We start from the raw sequence: 11,695 nt of genomic DNA, 5'->3' as shown, positions 1-11,695 counted from the left end.
GTGGTCTGTAAGTGTATATACTACATAGGGGCCTTTGTGTCTGCACCTCTCTCTGGAACTAGCTCTATGCTAAGCACCTTGCATGATGTGTAACCCGGATACAACCTTGTGGAAAAGGTACTGGGATCCCCATTCTACAGCTAGAGGTCTCTCAGCTTGTGAGTGGAGAGGGGCTTAACTGCTCTCACAGGTGGAGCCTGTGGTGGAGAAGGGGGTGGAAACATCAACGTGTCCATGTGGGATACAGGTGAAGAATATTGCCCCGCTCAGCATTCAGACTGGTCCGGGGTTAACTGGAGCCCCTAGGCTGGTGGTCCCCAGGAGACCCTTGTGAGGGGTTCCTCTGGGGGATATCCACAGGTGGGGAACTGTATGAAGGAGAGTCAGCAATGGAAGCAATGGTTATGTCTCCCACAATGCAGATGAGCATGGCTGACAGAGATCAGAGCCTGGCACACATATAGAGACTGTCTCTGTCTGTCTCTGTCTGTCTCTGTCTCTGTCTCTGTCTCTGTCTCTCTCTCTCTCTCTCTATATATATATATATATATATGTATAGCTAGTTAGTTATGGAACTCTGGGTCTGGGCTCTTCAGTCCAAGGCTAGTGCTCTACCACTTGAGCCACAGCACCACTTCCGGCTTTTTCTGATTCTGTGGTGCTGAGGAATCGAACCCACAGCCTCATGCATACAAGGCAAGCGCTCTACCACTGAGTGACTTTTCTTTTTTCTTTTTTTTTTTGGGGGGGGGGGTCCGGTCGTGGGTCCTGAACTCTGGGCCTGGGCGCTGTCCCTCAGCTGTTCAGCTAAGGCTAGCGCTCTACCACTTGAGCCACAGCGCCACTCCTGGCTTTTTTCTTTTTGCTTATGTGGTGCTGAGGAATCGAACCCAGGGCCTCATGCATGCAAGGCAAGCGCTCTACCACTGAGCTACCTTCCCAGCCCCATTGAGTGACTTTTCCAGTTGGTGTTTTTAAAAAATTATTTTATTAGCACTTCTTTAATTTAGTGATTTTTTTAAACTCTCAATTTCAATAGACTTTCCTGTGTGGGAGGCTAGTGCTCTACCACTTTGAGCCACAGTGCCAGTTCTGGTTTTCTGGAGGTTAATTGGAGATAAGAGTCTCAGGGACTTTCCTGCCTGAGCTGGCTTTGAACCGCAATACTCAGATCTCAGTCTCCTGAGTAGCTAGGATGATAGGCATGAGCCACCAGTGCCCAGCTTAAAAATTTTTTTTTTAATAACAAAAGCAATATGTTGCATTACAACCACAAGTTTCTCATTTTGAGACATTTTAACGTTTTCATTTGGATATTTTATATAGCCCAGTGTATAATATCTTTCCTACTTTATATTTCTTTTTTCCCCCTTTTAAGCTTTCTTGCTCAAGGCTGGTGCTCCACCACTTGAGCCACGCCTCCTGTCCAGCATTTTGCTGGTTAATTGGAGATGAACTCTTGAAGACTTTTCTGTCTGAGCTGTCTTTGGACTAACAGCGATCCTCCATCCAAGTCTTAGCCTCCTTAGTAGCTTGGATTACAGGTGTGAGCTACCCATGCCTGGCCTGTATTTCATTTTTCTTATCATAATTATATAAGATAAAATGTAATTGTTTTGTCTTGTTTTCCCTAGGTTCCATATGGATGTCTCCAATCCCCTCTGTTTGCCCCAGTGTCAAACCAATAGCCTCACTGTACCTAGACTGTTGGGATCCCTATCTCTGAAGAGTAAAGGGATAAGGGAAGGAGCCTCAGAAGGTGGGAATGAGGGAGTGTTCATGAGTATAAGGCGAGGCAGTGACAATGAAGATGAATATGAGTACCTAGGAAGTTATGGTTGAACATTTGTGTTCCCCTAAAATTTATGTTCAAATAAACACCACTGCAAGGTGCTAGGATGTGGAGTCTTCCGGAGATGAGAAGGTCATGAAGGTAGAAAGCACTCATAAATGCCTTGCATGCATGAGGTCCTGGGTTTGATTCCTCAGCACCACATAAGCAAAAAAGCTGCAAGTGGTATTTTGGCTCAAGTGGTAAAGCACTCACCTTGAGCTGAAAAGCTGAGGGACGGCGCCCAGGCCCAGAGTTCCAGCCCCACGACCAACCAAAAAATAAATAAATAAATAAAAGAAGTCAAAGAAAAGCACTCATAAAGAGACCCCAAAAGTGGGTTTGATGAGGCACACCTGTAATCTCAGCACTCTAAAGGTGGAAACAACAAGACTGTGAGTTTGAAGATTGCCTGAGATCCAGTGAGACTGTAAAAAATGCCCCCTAACCCTTAAACAAACACACACAAAAACCACAATTTTTTAAACCAACCCTCAAACAGACATAAACAAGCAAATAGAAATAAAAGGGGCCTAGGGCTGGGAAGGTGGCTCAGTGGTAGAGCGCTTGCCTTGCATGCCTGAGGCCCTAAGTTAGACTCCTCAGCACCACATAAACAAAAAGAAAAAAGCCAGAAGTGGCGCTGTGGCTCAAGTGGTAGAGCGCTAGCCTTGAGCTGAAGAGCTGAGGGACAGCGCCCAGGCCCAGAGTTCAGGACCCATGACCGGACCCCCCCCCCCAAAAAAAAAAAAGAAATAAAAGGGACCTAGGAGTTGTCCTGCCCCCTCTCCACCAATGTCAGGACGCACTGAGGAGGTGGCCTTCTGTAACTGGGAAGATGGCCCCTACCAGAACCCCGCCCCGCTGGCACTCTGGTCCCGGATTTGCAGTCTCCACTTTGCTACATCCTAGCCAGGGACATCGGTTAAGCAACTGAACCTCTGGTGTCTCAGCTTTCTCATCTGTGAAATACAGGAGATACAGAGCTCCCTCCAGGCCATCGCTAGGAGAACTTGATGAGATGATGCACAGGAAGTTTCCTCACGTGAAGCTTTCTTTAGTCTTGCATCGAAAGTCTATGTGAGACCTCTCTTAGGGCGCTGCTCCCAGGGAGAGTGCCCCAGACCTTCAGGAAAATAGCTCATTTGCATGGGTGAGGGGGAGTGTGCTCAAGTGGGTACCACCCTCCCCCCACTACCCAGCTGCCTGGGGGGGGGGGAGGGGGAGATGGCGGCTGCAGCAGGGTGTGGCTACCCGGGCTGCTCAGGTCCCCTCAGGCTGTGATTGCAGGGCACGGTCTTTTTTAGTGCTGGACCTCTTGGCTGGCAGAACATGTACTCTTCCCCTGAGCTCCACCCCGGCCCCAGGTTCCTGATTTTTTTTTTTTTTTTTTTTATCTTGGTCAGTTGTAGGGTTTGAACTCTGGGCCTGGGCACTTGAGCTCTTCAGCTCAAGGTGAATGCTCTACCACTTGAGCCTCAGTACCACTTCCCGTTTTCTGGTGGTTTATTGGAGATAAGAGTCTCCCAGACTTTCCTACCTGGGCCGGCTTTGAACCATGATCCTCAGATCTCAGCCTCCTGAGTAGCTAGGATTACAGGCGTGAGCCACCGGTGCCCTGCTCAGGGTCCTGATTTTTAAAAGAGGATGTGGCTATTCCTGTGGACAGGACACTGGGCAGCGGGCTGTGACATATGTGACATATGGCAGTGTTTGTCAGAGTCCATGTGTTTCCTCACGATTCCCAGCCTGACATGTAAGTGGCAGATTCCTGGGGCTACTCCCCCCACCCACTCTTACCACCTTCCTGCTCAATCTCCCCTGAGATGTGGACCTGGAAGCTACATGTCCCCATATCTCTGTGACCACCCATTCCCCTCAGAAACCCCTCCATCTCCTAAGGGTGGCTCATTGGAAACAACTGAGACTGTGGCCAACATTCTGGAATTGGGCCCATGCTTGCTCTGAGACAAGCCGTGGGAGTGGAGGGGTTCAATTAGTACTGAAGTGGGAGATGGAAGGAAACCCCCATCTTCCTCCCTCAGAGGATACCTACATGAGCCCATGAGAGCTAGTAAACTCTCCCCCTCAGCTCCACATTTCAGCTCCTCGGCCTCTTTTTAACTCCCCAAACCTGACAGACCTTTTCCTACCTCAGAGCCTTTGCATATGCTTTGCATGTTTCTGGAATGCTCCTCCCTTATCCCTCCCTTGAGAAATTCCCTTTCATCCTTAAGATCTCAATTTAATGCTCCTGTATTCTAGAGGTCTTCCTGAACACTCAGCTGAGTCCTCTCATCCTCCCACGATGGACTTCCTCTTCACAGGACTGATTTTGCTCTTAATTACTTTGAGGGACTGTTTATTTATGATCTAGGGTTCCCCTTGGACCATACAGGCTACACATCGGATTTGCTCACTATTCTGAGTACTTCTCATAGTACGCCACCAGGTACTTGCCATGCCTTTGCGGGACAAAGTAAGTCCTGAGTGAAATCTTCAAGTCTCCTTCCATCGCCTCTCCTGGTGCAGCCCAGATGGAGGTGGGACTGCATCTACCCAGCTTGACTTGTGCAACCAAAGCCTGTTTTTGGAACATTTCTGCATCGCCCAGCTGGATGTTGTGTCTTCCAGAAGAGATCCCACACCTAGGGTTCAGCCAAGGGGAATTAAAATCCAGACTTGGTTGAGGTTTGGGGCAGGAACTTGGGCCCCAGGAATCTATTGTAGGAATGCAAGCAATGGTAGTGTGGCTGAATGATGGCAAAGATCTTTAGGGTCTGAAATCTAGGGCCCAAAGAGGATGGGAGATGCACTTGAAGGTCATCAACAGAAGAGGATCCAGGGAATGTATTGTTGTCTTGGGGCTCAGGGAGCACTGCTTGATGGATTACTTGCCCAGAGTGTCAGGTCCTTTCCTTCTGTCAGGCGGGACTGGCACTTCACTTGGTTGAAAGTTTATTTACCATGGTCCTGTCTCCTCTTCTAGACTGAACTATCCAGTAAGACAAGATAGCATCCATATTGCTCTCTGATCCCCTCCCCGAGGCATCCAGTATTTGCTAAGTGGGAAAGTACAACAGATGTGGGCCTGTACCTACTCCATGCCTTTGTTCTTGCTGATTCTGCATTTGATTTTCCTCTATACCTTCTCCTCCATTTAGCTTTCCACATGGCACATGCTACATCTTCCAGACCCATTCAAATGAGCCCTTTCCTGATTCCTCAGCTAGGCATCATACTGCAAAAGCTCAGTGGCACCTGGCACCTGGTAACTCTATGACACTGCACCGTTTCCATCAGGTTAGCAGTATTTCTGTACCCAGCCCTGTGCCTGATGATGTGGTCCAGGTGCAGCTCAGGTTCTTTCCTCTGCCCCTTAAAGAATTAAAAGGCAGGAAAGTGTTTAAGGAAAACAGAATTAGTTTATTTGAAGATAAGAGCATGAAAGTAGGAAGGATTAGCAGATTCCCCAAGTGGGAAGGAGACCTCTCTGTCACCCCTTGAGGGAAAGTCCAAGGCATCTTTGCCTGTTCTTGCTAGATATTTGGTCTTTTGTCCCCTCCCTCTTGGGGGCTGTATCTTTGCTTTGATTTGTTAAGCAGTGGTCAATCACTGTAGAAGGTCCTTCTGATTGGATATAAGCTTTTGTCTGCTTGGACCCCTCCCATCCTGGGTGAAAGTGGAAGAGCTTGCCTCCTGCTTTTACTTCTGGTCTCTGCACATTTGCAGGAAACAAGAAGGGTACTTTATGTCCTTTCTTTGTTTCCCACTGTGTGGGCCTGCGTGCAGTTGCCTTTTATACCTAACTGGGGTCAAATATCTGTCTCTTACTCTATTAATGAGCTCCTTGAGGTTCTGCTCCCTGCATGCAGCCCTTCCTATGCACTGAGGTGTTCTGTACACAACAGGAATGTAAGAGTGAGCTGGGCATGATGTTGCACACCGGTAATCCTAGCCCTTGGTAAGTAGAGGAAGGAGGATTTTGAGATTGGTGGCCAGCCTGGGCTACATAGCAAGACTCTGACCAAAAAAAAAAAGTCCCATGTGTCCATAGCGTTGGCTTTTTGCTAGTCTGAACGCTGCTTTTCTTGGAGTCTAAGGCAGAGTCTCTCAGCCTCCTTTCCCTAGGCTGGAAGTTCACCAAAGTCTTTCCTCATTCTCTCCCTCAATCTCTGCTAACAATTTGCTTAGATCCTGCCCCACCCCAGTGCCATTTCAGACATTTGCATAGCCTGAACGAAGCCAGGAGGTGGGGAGGTTGAACCGCAGGGATTTTTTTGGTCTCAACCAATCCCTTGGACAGAGCCCAGGAGAGCAGATATGGTCTGATGGAGAGGGCTGGACTCCAGGGGTGCAAGCAGGGGCTTCTTCACTGGCCTGGGGCACTGAGGAAAAATCTGGGGTGACTCAAGTTCTAAATATGTCTGTGCTAATGAAAGGAATTGTGTGTGTGTGTGTGTGCGCGCGCGCGCACGCGCGCATGCACACACACACACACACACACACACACATCCTGTGATGTTGAGTCATCAGGGAGGCCCAGAGAAGCATAAAGCCTGAATTCTGAATTTCTGAGTTCTTCCTATTTGGGCTGCCAGATACTGGTAGTGTTTTCCCCAGCAGGTCTCATACTGGTGTTTGAGGGGGTTTGTCCATGAGCTGGACCTCCTACCCTCTTCCTGGAGAAATCCTCATCAAGATGCCAGCCTTTCATTGGGAGGGGCAAGCAGACACTCCTGGCACTAACTGGGAAGGAGGCTTAGAAAGGGATCATGGTGAGATTGGGGGTCAGTGCTGCTGGTGGTGGACAGGTCCGGCATAGGTGTAGCCCTGCCGGTTAGAGAGGAGCAGAAGGCAGATCTGAGGAAGAAACTGCACTTGAGAAGGTTGTCCCCATGCTAGCTCGAGACACACCTAGGTGGGAGCTGACAAGGGGTCAGCTTGCCCTGACCTTCAAACACAGAAAAGGCATTCATGTGAAGAGATTGGCAAGAAGCACCAACTAGTGCTCTAAGAGGAACTTAACATGCCCTGGGACCTTGATCAGCTTCCTGTCGGTTCCTATCTCAGCCTCCCTTATAATTTGGGATGATAGGCATATAACACTATATGAAGGAGTCTTTCTAGCTTTTCTGTCAGGGATGGCCTCAAACCTTGATCTTCTAGAACTCAACTTTCCAAATAATTAAGATTGCACATGTGAGCCACCAGCTGCCACTACTTCTGTCTTACTGTCGTCTTCAGTGACCATTTGCTCTGTTCTTCCTAATATGAATGGAAGTGTCTCTAGCATTTTCCTTTTATTACATCAGAGGACATAAATCTTTCATCTTGTTTCAACAGAGCACAGTACATTGTGGAACTTATTATTATTTTTATTACTTAGACTAGATGTCTAAAACCTAGAACCCTTGTCCATCTATGCAGGCTCTTGATATTCCAGGTTTGATCTATAGACCAGAAGCACTGGCGTGACCTAGGAGTTTGCTTAGAAATGAGATTATATGGGGCTGGGAAGGTGGCTCAGTGGTAGCGTGCTTGCCTTGTATGCATGAGGCCCTGGGTTCGATTCCTCAGCACCACATAAACAGAAAAAGCCAGAAGTGATGCTGTGGTTCAAGTGCTAGAGTGCTAGCCTTGAGCAGGCTCAGGGACAGTACTCAGGCTCTGAGTTCAAGCCCCAGGACTGGCCAAAAAAATGTAATTGTGGTACCCAGCATTGGAGGCACTGGATCAGAGCCTGCATTTCTCTAGAGCCCAAAGGGAATGATGCCTACACAGCAGGCCACATTCTGAAAACCAAGCAGCGACTGAGCTATTTGAAGAGGCAACAAGGGTAGGCTGACCCCAGATATGTGTCACTTGGGAACATTGCTGCTGTTCAAGCTCAAGAGGTCTCTACACATCTGTGTGCTGGGATAGCCTGGTTCTGGGGACCACCATGGGGACACGGTGGTTGAGGCTAGCCCCCCAGCGCCTAGAGGATGCTACAAGGTCCAGTGGTGGTTTGCTGGAGTACCAGGTGCTTAGAAGATGGTCCATCTTCTCTCGACTGCAGACTGCACGCAGGTGGGCCTTCCCGCTTCCTCCTTCAAGGTCCTCTGGGGACTCTGAAGACTTGAGGGGCTCCAGGCTTTGGTCTACAGGGTCCCGATGCAGCCCCCGAACCCACAGCTCACTCTGCATGCTGGCGAAGAAGTGCAGCACACAGCGGTGAGCGAAGTCCCGCGCATGCTCACAACAGGTCTCATCAAAGAGCTTCTGCTCTAGGTCCACGTAGTTGCTCCAGTATCTACGCTGCAGGAAGACTGTCTGGTCGAAACATGGTCTCAGACAGCGAGCCAGGAAGGCCACCACAATCAGAAACAGGGTGATACTCCAGCCGATGGCCTGGAGGGTGACAAGGTACAAGGTGGGGCGTGGCAAGGCTTGGATACTAGACAGTGTGAAGTCCCTTCCTTTACTTCTCTCCTTTCATCTTTCATCAGATCTATCTACCTTCCTGTTCAGATATCTATTCTCCCAGTCATTCTCCCTCCATTCTTCCTTTCTTGGATCCATTCATCTATCCTCTCCTCTGCTTATATGTCCATCGTCTCTCCCATTTGGCCATCCTCTCATCTGGCCATCATCCATCCATCCTCTTAGCCATCCACCTATCCATTCATACTTCTAGAACTTTTTTGGGTATTAGTTCTGGGGTTTAAATTCAGGACCTGGGTGCTGTCCCTGAGCTTGTTTTGCTCAAGGCCAGCACTGTACCAGTTAAACCACAACTCTCTATTCAGCTTTTTTGGTGGTTAATTGGAGACAAGAGTCTCATGGACTTTCTTGCTTAGGATGACTTCAAATTGAGATCCTCAAAACTCAGACTTCTGAGTAGCTAGAATTATAGGTGTGATCCATATGCTTGAATTTTTATTTTCTCTCTCTTTTTCTCTTTCTCATTCCAGTATTAGGGCTTGAACTCAGGGCCTAGGCCCTGTCCCTTAGTTTTTTTTTTTCCCCACTGAAAGCTAGTGCTCTACCACTTGAGCCACACCTTCACTTCCAGCTTCGTGATGATTAATTGGAGAAAAGAATCTCACAGCCCTGCCCAGGTCTGCTTTGATTGCAATCCTCAAAACTCAGCCTCTTGAGTAGCTAGGACTATAGGTGTGAGTCACTGGGTGGTATCCACCCATCAGCTATTCTTACATTTTTTTGGGGGGGTCCGGTTGTGGGGCCTGAACTCTGGGCCTGGGCGCTGTCCCTCAGCTCTTCAGCTCAAGGCTAGCGCTCTACCACTTTAGCCACAGAGCCACTTCGGCTTTTTTCTTTTTGCTTATGTGGTGCTGAGGAATCGAACCCAGGGCCTCAGGCATGCAAGGCAAGTGCTCTACCACTGAGCCACCTTCCCAGCTCCCTATTCTTACATTTTATTCCATCCTTTGCCCATTCTCCCACATGTTTCTCTATCCAGTCTCCCATCTATGCTTCCATCCATCCTATATTATGTGAAAGGTACTGTGCTAGGGGAATAGTGTTCCAGCTCCACAGTAAAGAAAAACTGGAAGCTGTTATCTGAAGCTGAAACCCATTCCCAGCTAACTCCTCTCCCTTCTACCTTCCAAAGCTATCATTTTCCCCAGGCTCAGCTGAAAGCCTAGAACACCTCTCTGACCTTGGCTAAACCATAAAGACATGGGAGTCTTTGTCATATGTAGATGTGATTCCCATCGTTTGAAAAGCTGTCGTGTGTGTTCACACGTAGGCTCCCTCCCTCAAACAAGATGAGCAGAAAATCAAAGCCACGAGCTAGTAGCTCACATGTGTAATCCTAGCTATTCAGGAGACTGAGATCTGAGGATCCCACTGGGCAGACTATCTCCAATTAACCAGCAAAAATGTGCAAGTAGAGGTATGGATCAAATGGTAGGAGTGCCAGCCTTGAGAAAAACAAAACAAAAAAACAAAAACCTCAGGGACAGCCTCCAGGCCCTGAGTTATTTCTGACTAGTATGGAGCAAGGCACAGCAGTCCATCTCCAGAGTTTCCTTGCTCTCATCCAGCCTCTTGGGGATGCGTCTGGAGGATTCTTGGCTACCTATCCTGGGGTAAATCAATCCTGATGGCCCCGTGCTCATTCTCCACTCTTCTATCCTGTTCCTGCCCTGGACCCCCTACCTTTCCCATTCTTTGAATATATCTCCAGCAGACAGGAGGATACTTGGGAAATAATATGGACCATTCCCAGGGGGCATGAAGGTAGGGCAGGAGCACCCTAATTACCTGTGACAGACACCGCAGATAGCGAGATACAGCCTTTCGAGCAGGACTGTCTCTGACCAGCTCATCTTCCTTGCAGGGTACCTTGGCCAGGAAGAGTTGCACCTGGCTGGAGGTCATGTTGGCTGAGTCCAGAAACTTCCCAGGATCCACAGAGTTACTGAAGGCACACACAAAGCATTTCCCATCAAGGAGGGCTAGCAGGATCCAGACCAGGGGTGCAACCATTGCTCTCTGCAGCACAGAAGAGCACATGTATCTAGGGGGCAGAGAAAGGAGCGAGTCACAAAAGGCAGCTACCATCCAGCTGCAGAGTCAGCCTGAGCTGGCATCTGGGTGTTACCACCTCCCAGCTATGAGAGCTTAGCCAAAGTATTTAACATCTCCTGTCTTATATTGCTTATCCTTAAAAACAGATCTGATAGAGCGGGAGGCGAAGCAGAGTGGTAAAACCTGAGATCCATCTCCACTACTACCTAAAGTAAATAAATGAAAATGTATGATGCCTGGCCAGGTGCTGGTGATTCCTGCATAATCCTAGCTACTCTGAAGGCTGAGATCGGAAGATCATAGATCACAGCTAGCCTGGGCAGGAAAGTCTGTTAGACTTTTATTGCCAATTAACCAGCAGAAAACTAGAAGTGGAGCTCTGGCTCAAATGGTAGAGTACCAGCCCTGAGCAAAAAAACTAAGGAATAGCACCTGTGCCTGAGTTCAAGTCCCAGTACCCTCTCTCCCTCCCCCACCCCCAAGCCAATAATCTTTGAGCTGATGATCCCTAGTTGGGAAAGAGGGGCACACCCAATAGCAGCCAGGTCTAGGTGAGGGTGACCCTGACAGTGCCCGCAGTTCACCGAGAAGCGTGGGACAGCACCTGATGATACCTAGGTCCTTCCTCCGGTGCCCCACGGGCCGGCGCCACTCCTCAACCATCACGACCGACTGCCGGTTGAGGAGGAGGCCGCAGAGGAAGAGGGCCAGAGGGGGCGTGAGGAGCAGGCCCAGGCTGTAGAGGGCATTGTAGCGGGCCAGGCAGGGACAGTTGAAGTCGAAGGAGGAGTACAGTTTCACGGTGACCGCAGCCAGCAGCAGGCAGATGCCGTTCATCACAGACTCGGAGTTGGACTGGAAATGTTGGAAGAACATGCGGAATCTATCCATGGTTGCAGCAAAGCAGAGACTTGGGAGGCTGGGGGCCACAGAGGGCTCTCTCTCCTCTTCCACTGGTCTTAGGGGACAAGAAGGAGGCCGGGACCAGTCCAGGCTCCGGTGTCCACCCCAGAGTTAGGCTGTCTTCAGCAAGCAGTTGTCCTCAGTGCCACTCCCTTGGGGGGGGGCAGTGGCTCTCCCCTGTGCCTACCCAGTTCAAAGCACCTCTAGGCAAATGAGCCCTGCCCATCCCTCCATGCCTCCTAGCTCCTTTCTCTCTTCAGTGTTTGGACACTCAGGCAAGCAGCTGGCTGAGCTACTAGCCAGAGACAGGCAAATTCTGAGTGTGATAAGGCAAAGATGCCAGCTAGCAAAAGCATATTTTTTGGTCCAAATGCCCAGGAAAGTTTCTCATGTGTTGTTCAAGGACGCCTGTTCTTGCCT

The 11,695-nt window shown here is 49.2% G+C and overlaps 1 protein-coding gene across 1 annotated transcript; it reads right to left on the bottom strand.

The window, feature by feature from the left end:
- Positions 1-7,706: 7,706 nt before the first annotated feature.
- On the bottom strand, positions 7,707-11,263 carry Calhm3 (calcium homeostasis modulator 3). The gene is made up of 3 exons (XM_042689086.1): positions 10,977-11,263; positions 10,106-10,361; positions 7,707-8,224 (listed from the first exon to the last, which is right to left on the bottom strand). The coding sequence occupies exons 1-3, from the start codon at positions 11,261-11,263 to the stop codon at positions 7,733-7,735; spliced, it is 1,035 nt and encodes a 344-aa protein (XP_042545020.1). The 3' UTR covers positions 7,707-7,732.
- Positions 11,264-11,695: the final 432 nt, after the last annotated feature.

The sequence above is a fragment of the Dipodomys spectabilis genome, unplaced genomic scaffold (assembly GCF_019054845.1).
Source record: "Dipodomys spectabilis isolate Male_0828 unplaced genomic scaffold, ASM1905484v1 ptg000125l, whole genome shotgun sequence".
In the NCBI taxonomy this organism is placed as follows: Eukaryota; Metazoa; Chordata; class Mammalia; order Rodentia; family Heteromyidae; genus Dipodomys; species Dipodomys spectabilis.
This window is presented reverse-complemented; position numbering and strand designations above follow the sequence as displayed.